Here is a 15,873-nt window from a genome sequence, read left to right on the forward strand (position 1 = left end):
ACATGTTTAAGGCTGGAACCAGGAGGTGCAGAAAGTCCTCCTACTGTCCTCCTTTAAGAGCTTGGTTTGTCCCCAAAAGCTGAGAGAGAGCCTGTCACATTAAGACATCCAGCTCTTATCATCTCTATTACCCTCCTGTAGGTTTTAATCACTGTATTATTGTATCTTGGACTGAGTCTGCGTGGGGGTTCTAATTTTTCCTCTTGTGCTGTGACGCGTATGTCTGTTCCCCTGTAACAATTATACATTTTTTTAATACAAGTAGTGACTTTCATACTGATTCTTTGGTAGAAGACTGGGCTTATCAATTTCATTTATCCAACTTGATATCCTGTGTTAATGTTTGAATGGTAGCAGCTTTCAAAACATCATGCAATAAAAACAGCCAGCAAACCCTGCCTCATTGGTTTGCAATGCCTTTGTTTTCTAAGCCGTTGTTGATACTATGTTATAAAATATAAAATAATCTTTAAAAGGCACTTCTATCAACTGTGGCCACATACAGTGTCTTTAATGAGACATATAGGTAAAACACACCAATCAAACCCAGAACATAATGATCTGAGAAAATTGTATTGCTTCCAAATATGCTTCCCTCTTTAATCAATAATTACATTATAGTGGAGATTCAAGATTCAAGCACAGACCAATACAATTTTCCCTTTCTTTATGTTCATTTCTTTTACATACTAGTAAACATCATACAGTATTAAACTGTGCTGTACAAAGGACAGTCATGCACTGTGTATTAACATGTAGGCATAATTGTATACAACCACACAATCAATATAAATCTTTTCATTTAAACCATAGTTTCTTTGAGATATTGTGATTTAAACACATACTCTTACCCAAACGTCCCAAAGTGCTTTTTCATGCTAGAGAATGTGACCTTTTGTCTAATTTTACGTTCTTTTCCAACCTAAATAAATGTTATTAGTGTGTAGTATGTATCCCTGGAACCAAGGTGTGCATCAGCTACATCTGCTAATGAAAGAAAGGGGTTTGATTTTATACGTCGTCATTAACCTGTAATCATTGCTAGCAGTTGTTTAATGTTAACTCATGTCTTTTTAAACATAATGCTATGTAAAAAAAAAAAAAAATACAAAAACACATTTCACAGAATTAATGTGGAGAACATTAAAATGTATGTAAATATATTATATATATATATGTATATATAATTGGAATGCAGTTAAATAAATACATAAATTAAACAAATTAAATAAAACACATGGCCAGCAGTCGATGGAACAGTCTATCTTTTAGGGAATCTAGAATATTACAACATTTGTGCTTAACTGTACTTTATAGTCCTTTATTTGAAATAGTAAATATTGTGTTATTTATTTATAATAAATACATGTATTTACAGTATAAATATTAAAATGTCTCAATTAAGCGAGCCATTAATATTTTGTATTTACATATGAAATTATTCAAAGCATATTTGATTGATAGTAAAATATTGTTTTGCATTCCTCATACATCCACAGATTGTACAGTTAATCAAAGAATGTGTCAAAACTGACATTTAGAATGAAACATAAATAATTTTGATGGTTGACCTGATAGATGGATTTCAACAGTATTTTCCAATGAAAGATTGTACATTTATTATACTGAGGTGTCGCCTCACTATTCCCCGAAGTATTCTTTGAATAGGTGGCAACAGATTATATGGCTATAATTATAAAGGGCATAAAGAACACCATGTGTGTCATTGTATTACAGAACACAAGTCAAATGGTTTACTCTCTTTTTTTAGTAACTGCATGGTGAGCCAGATCCAGCAGCCCCACAGGATTTGTTTGAGGCGTAGCAGGTAAACAGCGAGTGCAGCTTGTAGTTCTTCACAGGCACGTTGGGGTCGCCGGCGGTGTGTGCAGTACAGCGCCAAGCCCAGTGCGGAAAGCATCAGGAACAGACATGTGAGCAGTGCCAGGTGAGGACGGCTCTGAGTCGAGTCATACGCTGCAGACATCAAAATACCACGTGTTGAAGGTACCTCTAAACATGTTGCAATGTTGTTAGTATGTTGTATTTGTTTTAATGCACAAAATGTTTTGAGAGCAGAAACATCTCTACAACTGTACTGTAAAAGTACCTGGCTCTGTAAATAATATGTCCAGCGGTCCAAAAATAGCAGACTGGCTAGCTAATTACAGGTAAAACAATTGTATTACTCTTAATTTACAACATTATATTCTCAGATATTATTATTATACTAGCTAGTCTTGTTAAAGTATGACAGCCAAAAAGCTGGCTAACTGTTAAAAAACTAGTTTCCAGTGAGAGGATTATTCTCTAATGATTTTATTATTATGTAAATATTGGATGTGAACAAGCTACCATGTCACCTATACAATAATGAAAAACCTTAACAAACTAAGAGCCATAATGTAACATTGATATAAAATGCATGTTATAGTAAATACAGTAAGCATGTAGCCAGTATATACACCAATCAGTCATAACATTAAAACCACCTTCTTGGTTCTACACTCACTGTCCATTTTATCAGCTCCACTTACCATATAAGAGCACTTTGTAGTTCTACAATTATTGACTGTAGTCCATCTGTTTCTCTGCATGCTTTGTTAGCCCCCTTTCATGCTGTTCTTTAATGGTCAGGACTCTTCCAGGACCACTACAGAGTAGGTCATTCTCAGCACTGCAGTGACAATGACATGGAGTGGTGTGTTAGTGTGTGTTGTACTGGTATGAATGGATTATACACAGCAGTGCTGATGGAGTTTTTAATCACCTCACTGTCACTGCTGGACTGAGAATAGTCCACCAACCAAAAACATCCAACCAACAGCGCCCTGTGGGCAGCGTCCTGTGACCACTGATGAAGGTCTAGAAGATGACCAACTCAAACAGCAGCAATAGATGAGCGATTGTCTCTGACTTACATCTACAAGGTGGACCAACTAGGTTGGAGTGTCTAATAGAGCAGACAGTGAGTAGACATGGTATTTAAAAACTCCAGCAGCACTGCTGTGTATAGTCCACTCATACCAGCACAACACACACCAATGCACCACCACCATGTCATTGTCACTGCAGTGCTGAGAATGATCCACCACCTAAATAATACCTGCTCTGTGGTGGTCCTGTAGGGGTCGTGACCATTGAAGAACAGCTTGAAAGGGGGTTAACAAAGCATGCAGAGATACAGATGGACTACAGTCAGTAACTGTAGAACTACAAAGTGCTTCTACATGGTAAGTGGAGCTGATAAAATGGACAGTGAGTGTAGAAACAAGGAGGTGGTTTTAATGTTATGGCTGATCAGTGTATACATGCTGTATTTACTGAGAGTACTATTTTTTTGGCCAAGCTTTACCACTGATTCATCTGTTGTGTACAATAGCAAAACATGTGGAATTGGTACTAAAATGTAAAAAATCATTGTGTTTTACTATTTTTGCTGAGGAAACTCAATTTCTACAAAATTTTCATGACTTTAACTGGTATATTATGTAATATTAGTCTTAATCTGTATCTGGAAAATTGTTAGACACTAAAAGATGCTTATTACACTTACCTCCAAAACAGTCATAGAATGGAATGTCTGTAAATCCAAAAGAATTTAGTTAAAGTTTAGCAAAAGAAAATTGAAAAGCAGACAGTACAACAGAACAGTATAGCTTTTGAGCAGTATAAAAATCATCGCAGAGCATTGCCATGTTACCCTTTAGACTGCCCTACTAAAATAAAAAAATAATATAATAGTAATGTTAAGAAAATAATAATACTGAAACAACTAGCCTGCAACACTACTACACAGTACATAATGTGTATATCTAGTATATACAATTAATTAGGTTTACCTCTCATTTAGCTTGTCACATGTGATTCCTACTGTTACTTGGGTGGTGGAACATTCTCAGTACTGCAATGGCACTAACATGGTAGTGGTCAGTGGGAGTTCTATGGGGATCCTTATTTATTATTGGGGGACATGGGGTGTCAATTTGTGCATAACATTTGTGAGTAACAGATGGGTTATATCTATGGTAAATCAAGTCAAGTTTATTTGTATAGTGCTCTTAACAACAGACATTGTCTTATAGCAACTCGAGAAACCCCTCTTGAGCAAGTCGAGGGCAACAGTGGCAAAAAAAACCCCTAAAATTACAGGAAGAAACCTTGAGAGGAACCAGACTCAACAGGGACCCATCCTACTTGTGTGAGTGTAGCTTATAAAATGGACAATGACTGTAGGTACAGCATAGATAAATCTAATAAGTTGTCAGTGTGTACATACACGTCATAAGCAGTAATTGATTAACTTTATCATAAACAGGGAAAGCTCTGTTTAATGTTTCTCACATAGTATTTAGTATTTTACAGTTTTCTTACCATGTATAGTATTTTCTGGCTCACTAAACCGGACACGTCTTTCTGTTTTTCTCCGCTGCGTCGGGTAGAAATCACTGGTCCTTTTTAGGATGGAAGTGGGTATCTTAAAACCAGCCATAAAAACCGTTTGTTAGTACATAAGTGTAATGTTTAGGTCTATTGCAACAATGCAACTTGTATCAGCATAGATAACTGTTCTGATTTTACTAGAGAGGACTCAATCGCGGAGCATCTGCAATGAAACTAAAAATGAAACGCAACCAAAAGGGGCTGGGCCAGCTCAAGCCAACTGAAATAATGAAACTAAAAGTACACAGAGTTCACGTAAAAATTAAAAACCCCAAAAGATCCCCCGGTAACCAAAATAAACAACCCACAAGAAAACTCGCACTATTGGTGCGCTTAAAAGTATTTGCCTTCTTTAGCGAACTCAAACAAAGGGTAGATATTGAATAATGGGCAAACCTAGAAATATAATCTTTTGATAACTTATATCTTTAGCTTTAGATAAATTATTTGTGTTTTAAACCGAGGAAAATGAAAGAAAGCGAGCACACGGAGAGCTCGATGATACGGAGCCCCTAAGGTGACATCCCCTAAAAAAAAATAATGCGTGGCCACGCGTTATTAACGCATTCCCATGCCTTATTAAGTCGTGGCCACGCATTATTAACGTGTGGGAACGAGATAATTAAGTCGTGGCCACGCATTATTAACGCGTGGGAACGAGATAATTAAGTCGTGGTCACGCATTATTAACGCGTGGGAACGAGATAATTAAGTCGTGGCCACGCATTATTAACATGTGGGAACGAGATAATTAAGTCGTGGCCACGCATTATTAACATGTGGGAACGAGATAATTAAGTTGTGGCCACGCATTATTAACGCGTGGGAACGACTTAATAATGCGTGGCCACGACTTAGTAAGGAGTGGAAATGAGATCGTGGCCACGACTTAAAAAGGTTGAAACAGTTGAATATTGTTTCCTTCTGTTCCCTTTCTTGACTATCGTGTCGATAAACAGAATGGACGAATAAAGCATTGTACTTGCTTACTTTATATTTATTAAATCTACAACAGTAGGAACATTAACTAACGTGTGTATAAACATTACTATGACAACCCGCATACATCTGTGTGTGTGTCGCTCTAACAGTTCCGTACTGAAACATAAAACCATCACACGTTCCATACATTAAAAAATATTGTTACAAATATGGTGTGATCATCCGTACCCATTTTCTAGGGAGCCGTAGATTGTTTGTTTTGGAGCCTTGATGTAATATGCAGTCTCCCTCCTGGGTGTAACAGATGATCACACCATATTCAACTGTTTCATAAGGAGCTCCTAACAATATGTGTTAATGTATGGAACGTGTGATGGTTTTATGTTTCAGTACGGAATTGTTAGAGCGACGCACACACAGATGTATGCGGGTTGTTATAGTAATGTTTATACACACGCTAGTTAATGTTCCTACTGTTGTAGATTTAATAAATATAAAGTAAGCAAGTACAATGCTTTAATCGTCCATTCTGTTTATTGACACGATAGTCAAGAAAGGGAACTACGGGACCTATAACGCGTTCCCACGCCTTATTAACGCGTTCCCACGCCTTTTTAAGTTGTGGCCACGACATAATTATCTCGTTCCCACGCGTTAATAATGCGTGGCCACGACCTTTTTTTGTTTTGTTTAAGGATGTCACCCTAGGGGCTCCGTACGAGGATATGCTTTTGTACTAGGTAGTACTTCCGTGAGTGGGCGTGCCCCCACTGAAGTTTTTAGAAGGAAAAAATAGATAGTACAAAGTACTCTGGTTTAACTCGATCCCTCTAGGGAAAGAGCTGGGTGCCAGGGAATGGCGAAAGCCCCCTTTCGCGAGATTCACAGGGGGAAGGAAAGATTAAAGAATCAGCCTCGGCGTACGAGGCGGAGCGAGAGAGTACTGCAGGTCCTTCAGTGGCTAAGGAGACGCAGTGATAGGGAAGATATTTAAAGAAAGCGATTCCCCCAGTAATGGGAGGACATCGCAAAAGGAGTAACACCAAGACTAAATCTATCCCTGAATTACTTTTATTACCTCGGCCCCTGGGCCTACCGCAAACTCTCTATGAGACCTCGCGTTACCAGATTGGCTCCCTCTTGTGGGTGCAGAGGGAGTCGATCGGCCTCTAGTAGTGCGAGCACCGGAGCCGCCCGTGTGCACCGCGGGTTGGCTCCCTCCAGTGGCCACAGAGGGAGTAGGCCGACTCCTAACAGTACCCCCCCGTCTAGGAACTGCTCCCGACGTTCCCATGCCGGCCGCCCTGTTATTTCGGAATTCCCGGATCAGTGCCGGGTCTAAGATATGGCGTGCCAGAACCCAGGACCTCTGCTCAGGGCCATAGCCCTCTCAGTCGACCAAGTACTGTGTGGAGCCCTGGACCTGTCGTGAGTCAAGCAGGCAACGAACAGTATAGACTAGGGCTCCGTCTACCACTCTAGAAGGTGGTGGAACATAGGATGAATCCTCATCGCTGGGGGCAGTTCCAAGCGATATGTGATGGGGTTCACCCTTCTGACGACCTTAAAGGGTCCCACATATCGAGGAGCCAACTTACCGGACTCGCCCCTGAGGGGTAGATCACGGGTGGACAGCAGTACGCGCTGGCCTGGCCGAAACCAGGTGGCTGCTTGCCGTCTCCGGTTGGCTGTGCGCTGCATGGTTGCGGTGCTGGATTCAAGTGCGGCCTTGGCCATGCCTGTCTGCACTGGCGGACAAAGTGCTGGGCCGCTGGGGCCCCCGCCTCTCTTTCCTGGGATGGAAAGAGTGGGGGGGGGGCAAACTGGCACTCAAAGGGCGACATGCCAATGGCCGAGTGCCGAAGGGTATTGTGAGCGTATTCGGCCCAGGGGTGATTGTCGGCCCATGAGCATGGGCAACCGGAGGTCAAGCACCTGAGTGAGCGTGTGAGGTCCTGGATGACCCTCTCTGATTGCCTGTTTGACTCAGGGTGATACCCGGAGGACAGGCTAACTGTGATCTCCATAAGGCGGCAGAAGGCCCGCCAGAACCTACTTACGAATTGTGGCCCCGATCTGACACAATGTCGGTGGGAATGCCGTGGGGTCTGACGATATGCTGGAGGAGGATCTGGGCGGTTTGTTTGGCTGAGAGGAGGCCCGAGAGGGGTAAAAATTTGCAAGCCTTGGAAAATCGGTCCATGATAGCCAAGATTGCTGTCAGGCCCTTAGAGGGGGGCAGACCTGTGACAAAGTCCAAGGCAATGTGGGACCAGGGTCTAGAGGGGACGGGTAGGGGCAGGAGAAGCCCCTGGGGCCGAGCTCTGGGTTCCTTGTTTTTGGAACAGACATCACAGGCTGCTATAAAAGAGCGGACCTCCTTCTGCCGGGTGGCCGGTGAGGTTGGAGGCGTGCCCCCAGAAAAGGACCTGACGCCGCATGCGGGACGGGACAAATAGCTTGCCCTCGGGACCCCCTCCTGGGTCAGGTTCCCTGCGCTGGGCTGTGAGGACCTTACACTCAATGTCCCAGGTGAGTGGGGCTACAATCTGAGCGACCGGCAGGATGGACTTGGCCTCTGGGTCAGGTTCTGGGGGATCCCACTGGCGGGAGAGAGCGTCCGGCTTAGTGTTTTTTGAGCCTGGGCGATAAGAGAGGGTAAAGTGAAACCTCCCGAAAAACAGGGACCAACGAGCCTGCCGTGAGTTCAATCTTTTGGCCTGCTGGATATATGCAAGGTTTTTATGATCTGTCCAAACTAGGAACGGGTGTGGAGCGTCCTCGAGCCAGTGACGCCATTCCTCCAATGCCAGTTTGACCGCGAGGAGCTCCCTATCACCAATAGCAGGTTAATTGCGCAATCAAAGGTGCGGTGAGGAGGCAATTGCTGGGCTTTGGCTTTATTGAACACCTCGGCTAAATCGTGATACACCGAGGGCACTGTAGTGAGATCCGGAAGAGAAACCAACGGCTTACCCGGTCCATCACCAGGTGGCAGGGACCGAATAAGGCACGATTCCTGACACCTGGGGCTCCACGAATAGACTGAGCCTGACTTCCAGTCGATGGCTGGGTTGTGGAGCCTGAGCCATGGATAGCCCAGAATAGCTTGCATTTTGGGATAGTGGGTAATAAAGAAAGACAGGGTTTCTGATTGGTTCCCTAGTCGCATGGTAATGGGAGGGGTTTTAAATCGAACTGATCCCCCCCCAAGAGGATGACCGTCAATCGCTACTATAGGAAGTGGGGCAACCAATGGTTGTGGAGTGAGGCCCAGGTGGTTGACCAGTTGGTGATCCATGAAGTTATTGGCGGCCCCCGAGTCTACCCAGACTGCTAAACTGTCAAAAGTCCCCCCTTCCCAATCAAAAGTAGCCGTTAATGCGAGGCCTAAGTCGGGGGCAGTGAGCCGGCCTCGACCCGAGCCCCCATTCAGTGCATTTCCCGGTCGCGACAGTCGGTGTTGGCGTCCCGGGGCTTCGGGCGCGTATTATGAGAAGTGCCTATTTGCATGGGTACTTCCCCTACTGGAGGAGGACCCAAGGGGTTGGGGGGTTGGGACCATGATCCCTGTGTGGCGGGTTGCCGGGCTGCCTCAGCCTGTTCACGGGCCTGTTGCTTTAGGTGGAGGTCCAGGGGGCTGACCACCTCATATAACTGCGTCAAAGAGGAAGGAAGGTCTCGAGTGGCCAACTCGTCCTTGAGCCTTTCGTTGAGGCCCCTAAGAAAGATGGTCCTAAGGTCAGCCTGGTCCCAACCACACTCGGCAGCTAGGGTTTTAAACTCCATTATATAATCAATGACTGGCCGTGACCCTTGGCTCAACTCCAACAGCCGGGGCCCTGCCTCCTTCCCTCCCTGTGGGGCATAAAAGGTGTCCATCAGTGCTTTAGAAAATTCCTCAGTAGAGCCGCACTCAGGCGCCTTCTGTTCACACAGGGCTGTGGCCCAGGAGGAGCGAAATCATATAGGCTACTTTGGACCGTTCAGTGGGGAAGCGGGAGGACTGTAGTTCAAACACTAGAGAGCACTGTAGGACAAAACCTCTGCATCGTTGGAATTCCCCCGAAAAGCGTTCAGGAGGGGTGATCGGGGGTTCGGGGGCATGGGTATGCAGCGAAGGGCTGGCCGGAGTCTGGGAGATCACCAGCGTGCTAAAGCGCTCAGCCAGCTCATTAAGCATGCTTTCCTGCCGATGAATAGCTGACTCCTGCAGCTTGACTGCCTGCTGCAGAGTCGTGTGACCCGCTGAGTCCATTGTTGGTCACACCCTTCTGTTCTGATTTTACTAGAGAGGACTCAATCGCGGAGCGTCTGCCCGGGAGGGGCGGGACCGACGCAGTATAAGGAAACAATGAACCCAACTGAAAATGAAACGCAACCAAAAGGGGCTGGGCCAGCCCAAGCCAACTGAAATAATGAAAGTAAATGTACACGGAGTTCACGTTAAAATAAAACCCCCCAAAAGATCCCCCGGTAACCAAAATAAACAACCCACAAGAAAACTCGCACTATTGGTGCGCTTAAAAGTATTCGCCTTCTTTAGTGAACTCAAACAAAGGGTAGATATTGAATAATGGGCAAACCTAGAAATATAATATTATAATAATATTATATCTTTATCTTTACAAGTCTGTAAAGATTTGCTTCTGGTTGCTTCTGACAACATTAAGACAGAAATCTTACTTTATGGGCATTGAAATGCTGTAATAAAAAAACTGACCTTGCCCAAACTAATGCCCCAAAATTGGTACCTTTGGTTTTGAAGTGTCTGGTGAAAAATATAGGTGCTGTCTGTGCCTAAGCTCAGAATGTGTATCTTCATCGCTGAGGGTGAAGCTGTTGAGGAGGATGTTGTATGATTCGATTGAAGGAAATGTCTTTGATAGACCTGACACACACTGACCCAACAAGTCTGCGAAAAGAGAATTAAATGTTCAAGAACTTATAGATTACATAAAATAAATAAATAAAGCATAAGAAACATTTTATTTTAAGCATTTAACATTAATGTAATGTAATTAATCACTCATGATTTACAGAGTGTGTGTTATAACTGGCATTGCTCATCACTGCCCTATTATATGGCTATTAAAGTAAAAATTCTTTTTTTCTGAATAGCAAAGCATTTTTTTTGTCTTAAAATCATGAAAATAACCAAGGTAAAACATCTCCAGATTTCTAACTAGGTTAACTGGCTCAATATACCCGTAAAAGTCAGAGTTTACAGTGTGTGTGTGTGTGTGTTTGTTTATTAGGATTTTAACGTCATGTTTTACACTTTTGGTTACATTCATGACAGGAACGGTAGTGGACTGTGGGAGAAAACCGGAGCACCCGGAGGAAACCCACGCAGACACAGGGAGAACATGCAAACTCCACACAGAAAGAACCCGGACCGTCCCAGCTGGGGATCGAACCCAAACCTTCTTGCTGTGAGGCGACAGTGCTACCCACTTAGCCACTGTGCCGCCCTTACAGTGTGTAAGTCAGGTACAATGTAAATTGTATGAAAATAAACTCTTTCTCTTGGCTTCATTTGTCTAGACAGACAATGGACATTGAATGAATCTGGTAAAGATGTCAGTTCGATTGTAAGCAGCTTTGTGGCTAAATAGAGCAATTTGTGAGTGACAGATTCATCTGACAGCCTATTCTAATATACAGTAGACAAACATACCTCTTTAAACATCAATGCATACACTGCTGATCTTCCCACCATGAGTCGTAACAAGTTGTTATCCTGAACTTTTTCTATATTGTGTCTGAGTATTGTTAAATTGATCAACACCATTCTCAAATATATTCTTTATGGGTGTATTTCTGTCTGGCATCCAGGATTTTAGGATAGATCTAGACTCAGTGTCAAACATCTGTTTAAACTGAAGCTCAACATCTGTTTAAACTGAAGCTTACAATTTTTTAGCAAACAATTAATGTAAACTATCATCTTTCTTTCTAAACAGCACAGTATGTGTTATTTTGGCTATTAATTGAAAGTTTAAGAGTTTGAATCCCAGCTCTGCCATGCAGTCACTGTTGGGTCCTTGAAACAAGGCCCTTAACCCTGCCTGCTCCAGGGGTGCCGTACAATGGCTGACCCTCACTCTGACCCCAGCCTCCAAACAAGCTGGCACATGCGGAAAAAGACTTTTATTGTACTGTACGCGTATATATGTATATATGGCAAATAAAGGCATTCTTTCTTTCTTGTTCGGCACTCTATATTTCTCTGCTGTATTAATATGCTGAGCTTGTAAATTGCATCCTGTAGTGAGAGCAGTTTTCTAAAAGAGTTAACTCAGTAGTTCAGCTGAACATAAAATATACATTTCCTCTAGAATATTAATGCAGAATCTGGCATACCTCCAAGTTAAACAGAAAGAAAAATTACAGCTTTTCTCAAACCTTTACAAAGCTAAGGCAGAATTACTGCCAACATGGCTACAAGAAAAATATAGGAAGACCTACACCTCAACACTTTAATAAATACACGTATTAGACAGGATTACCTAATTAATAGTGTACTGTTACTATACCTGCATGCATTTTGCAAAAGATGCATAAATAAGGGTTGGGTGTGCAGGCACTTGTTTTCATACTGCTTTACATGATCTTTTGTGCTCAAATGACGGCTTGAGTGCATACTGTAAAGCACATTCTATCTGCTAAAATCTGTACTGTCTTTAACTTTAATCAATAATGGTCACAACATTAATTATGACAAAAGTATCCCTGAAATTTAAAAACATAATATTAAATAGCTTTTAACTATTCTGTTAACTCAAAACAGCATAAATGACCCATTACTGTGTTAAGAAGTATGAACTATAAAACATTCTAAAAACCTGAAACATTATTAAAAAAAAACTAAAAACATTATAAAATCCCATAAAAAAAGAAAATAAATATACATTTCTTACAAATGGGCTTTACAAAGATGTAGCAACAGATGAACAAAGCCTTAACATTTGTGGGAATAATTAAATTCTAACATTCTTTTAGCTGGTTGTTGTACCTGAGTATTCAATCTTGCCAATCTCGGCGTATACAGTGCCCAGCAGCTCTAGACTCCTGGCTGTGATTGGGTGGTCATTGCCAAATGCTCGTTGGTGTATCTTAGTGGCCTGAGACAAAAATAAACAATTCATAGAAACTCAGAGCATGTAGTTATAGTGCTGTCTCATGTTTTTTCTCCTTTACTCCTTAATGCAGGTAAATTTTTACAATGAGTTGTACTTCTTGATCCATACATTCATCGACATACATACATACCTGTCCACTATAGTCTAAAGCCAGATGTGGTCTGAAAAGAAAGGAACAACAGAAAGGGATTATAGTCCTACTCAGACACTGCCCTGTCAATTCATATAATATTTTGGCAGGATTTGCTAGGGTTATAATAGTAAATAAAGTAATAATTTGCATGTGCAAATGAATATTGCATCTAGTTAGTAAAAATGGTATTGCTTTTTTGGTAATTTTTGTATGAATGTCAACAGATGCAAAAAAAATGGAGAAACACAAGAAAACATAAACTTACATAATAACCTCTAATAATAATAAACATTTAAAATATGTATAATTATTTAAACTTTAAAATTGATTATAGATTATTTATTTTTGTTATAATTACAAATTGCACATCTTGGCAAGAACAGCCTTGGTCAGGAGGTAAAAAGGAACAGCATTGCATTAATCAAAGCCAAAGCCACTGCTGAGTGAAAGGCATATAAAAGCCCACTTGGAGTTTGCTAATCTGCTAACATGTAAAGAACTCTTTGGACTCTTTGGTTCTTTGAATACTTTGTAATTAGCTGGCTGGCTGTCTACAGAGACATGATTGACTACAGATGGAATAGCTGAAACTCTGCAATTAACTGACGCTGTTAATTGTCCAGAGTATTCCTTCCTCGCGCCCAGGGTTTCCGGGTGAAATCAGACCCACTGCAACCCTGACCAGGCTAAAATGGTTGATAAAAATAAAATGGACAGACTGTAAAGTAAATAAGCTTGGAGTATCTGTGACAGGTGTGATTGACATGCTGCGGTGCCATTACTGTTTTATGATGATCAGGACATACAGTATTCCCTACTTTTACATGCATGGTAACAGCCCACCCAAACAGTACAATATACTTTTTCTAAACACAGCATCTGTTGATGATAAAGTTTAAAACTGAACTAAACTTATGAAAAAAATATGTTTTGGACTGCTACTAAAAACTTGTGATTAGCAGCTACAGGACACTGCTTACGTCAGGGCACCTCTTAGCAAAGCAAGCACTTTTTGTCACCATTGCACTAAAAGATTTAAAAGGTCTGATCTGTTCATTCTATAGGAGTAAGTTATATTATAAGCATGGGTGTAAATTTAACAGTATGGCTTTGAAAGACCTGAAGATGTTTCTGATAAGCTGCAGCTGAACCAAGAATCAAGTAGATATTTAGTGCTTTATTTAAATAGTTCTCTCTCTCACACACACACACACACACACACACACACACACACACACACACACACACACACACACACACACACACACACACACACACACACAATATAAATCCAGTGTCAGCTAAAAGAAAATAATTGAAATGACACTGTTAACCAACAGCATTAATTGAATAGTGACTGTCAGTTTTCATTTAATTGCTTATTAATTAGCATCCCTAATTTATTTATTTAATTTATTTATTTAATTTATTGAATTTATATACATGCAGTAACTGGTAGAAGGCATTACACGACTAGAAACAAAAAGTAGGGACAGTGGTAGCCTAGTGGGTAGAGCTTTGGGCTATCAACCGGAAGATTGGTGGTTCAAATCCAGGCTCTGCTATGCAGCCACTGTTGGGTCCTTGAGCAAGGCCCTTATTCATGTCTGCTCCAAGGGCACCGTACGATGGTTGACCCTGCGCTCTGACCCTAGCTTCCAAACAAACTGGGATATGCGAAGAAAGAATTTCATTGTACTGTACACCTGTATATGTACTGTATATATGACAAATAAAGTATATCTTCTAAAAAAGCACACTAAGGAATTTACACATCAAAAAACTTTACTAATTGCTTGAAAGGCAACAAGTGCAAAGAAATAATCTACAATACATTCACTAATCTAAATTACTATATATTTGATTGCTTTAGTCTTTAGCAAATTAGAACCTACAAGTTTGTTTTGTGTTTCAACTTGAAAGGTACTTATGTTAGACCTTCATAACACTAAAGCACGAAGGAATTAATTATAAAAAGCTTCTGTCAAAATCTATTAGTTTAACCATTCAAGTTTCATTCTCTTTATGTTTAATTTTTAATGGTCAAAGTGACATTTCTCATTTCTACTGTATAATCTACTTGTCGGAGATGTGTACGGAGATGTGTAATGCTTATGGCTTAATCAGACTAGCCATATACTGTATATGAACACAAAGTGACCACCACTGTAGTCATTTATAATCACTGCTATATGTGCAGTAGACAGTATATTTGACACACACACACATGCTGCTGAAATAATGAAACCAGTCTGCATTAATCTGCATTTTTTACATTTTTAAAAAACTATTTCTTCAGTTCCTCACACTAAAATGTATGTGTTTCAGGAAAAAAAACGATATGCCAAGACTGACAAATGTCCCTTACAAGTATGCCAACATTTTTTTAACCTTAAATATTTAATGTATTTATTTAAACGTGTTCTTTATGACACACATGTTCAATGTTTAAGCCTGGTGTATGATTTTGAAGTGTTTTGTTAATTTGGTTAAAGGGCATGCCATTTTTGTATTCAGCTAGTACATGACTTTAATAAATACATAGCTATTTTGTTCAAAATTTGACACATACTGTACTAAACCGCTAGCTTCTTCACAATAATTTTGGCATAACAACTCAAAAACTGCAATATCAAGATGAAGTGATTTAATGCCTAATACATGTATAATAAATTATTACATTTTTCCATTTTTCTCATTTTTACATCAGGACATGATGTGGCTGATACAAGCCGGGAGTTACTTAAAGGACCAGGTACAATCAAACTGGCACTTTTTAATGCCTTGTTCACTGTTTCTGAAAACAAACATCTTTACTATTTTGTAGCTTCAGAAAAGAATCTTTGCTTTCCACTGAAAGGTGTGGCTTAGTTGGAATGTTAGTCTTGCCATGAATGCTTGTTTCTACTTCCCTGTATTACCTATATTAGGGTTTTTAGAACCCTGGGGGTTGCGAGCCAAAAAAAAAGGGAGAAAAATAATAATAATTAAATAAACTTGTACGTGAAGGTTCCCTTGTGGAGGCTTTATGTTACATCCTGTATACAGAAGAAAGTAAGATGCATTGCTTGTGTTGCCTGGGTCACGTACAAAATCATGGACAAAATGTGGGTCACTTGAAAAAAAAGTTTGAAAAACCCTGACCTATATCACTGCACCCAGGCAGCGATCGGAAGATTAAAATGCAAATGCCAATGTTTATCCTGGTTT

The 15,873-nt window shown here is 40.8% G+C and overlaps 1 protein-coding gene across 1 annotated transcript in view; it reads right to left on the reverse strand.

The window, feature by feature from the left end:
- Positions 1-1,408: 1,408 nt before the first annotated feature.
- The window catches only part of c13h14orf180 (chromosome 13 C14orf180 homolog), a 32,463-nt gene continuing 17,998 nt past the window's right edge, over positions 1,409-15,873 (reverse strand). Inside the window, exons 5-10 of the mRNA XM_063007789.1 lie at positions 12,661-12,691; positions 12,404-12,512; positions 10,140-10,300; positions 4,375-4,477; positions 3,557-3,583; positions 1,409-1,977 (exon numbers count right to left, since the gene is read on the reverse strand). Coding sequence (XP_062863859.1) covers positions 1,724-1,977; positions 3,557-3,583; positions 4,375-4,477; positions 10,140-10,300; positions 12,404-12,512; positions 12,661-12,691 — 685 coding nt within the window. The 3' untranslated portion in view covers positions 1,409-1,723. The remainder of the gene's footprint in view (positions 1,978-3,556; positions 3,584-4,374; positions 4,478-10,139; positions 10,301-12,403; positions 12,513-12,660; positions 12,692-15,873) is intronic.

The sequence above is a fragment of the Trichomycterus rosablanca genome, chromosome 13 (assembly GCF_030014385.1).
Source record: "Trichomycterus rosablanca isolate fTriRos1 chromosome 13, fTriRos1.hap1, whole genome shotgun sequence".
Classification (NCBI taxonomy): Eukaryota; Metazoa; Chordata; class Actinopteri; order Siluriformes; family Trichomycteridae; genus Trichomycterus; species Trichomycterus rosablanca.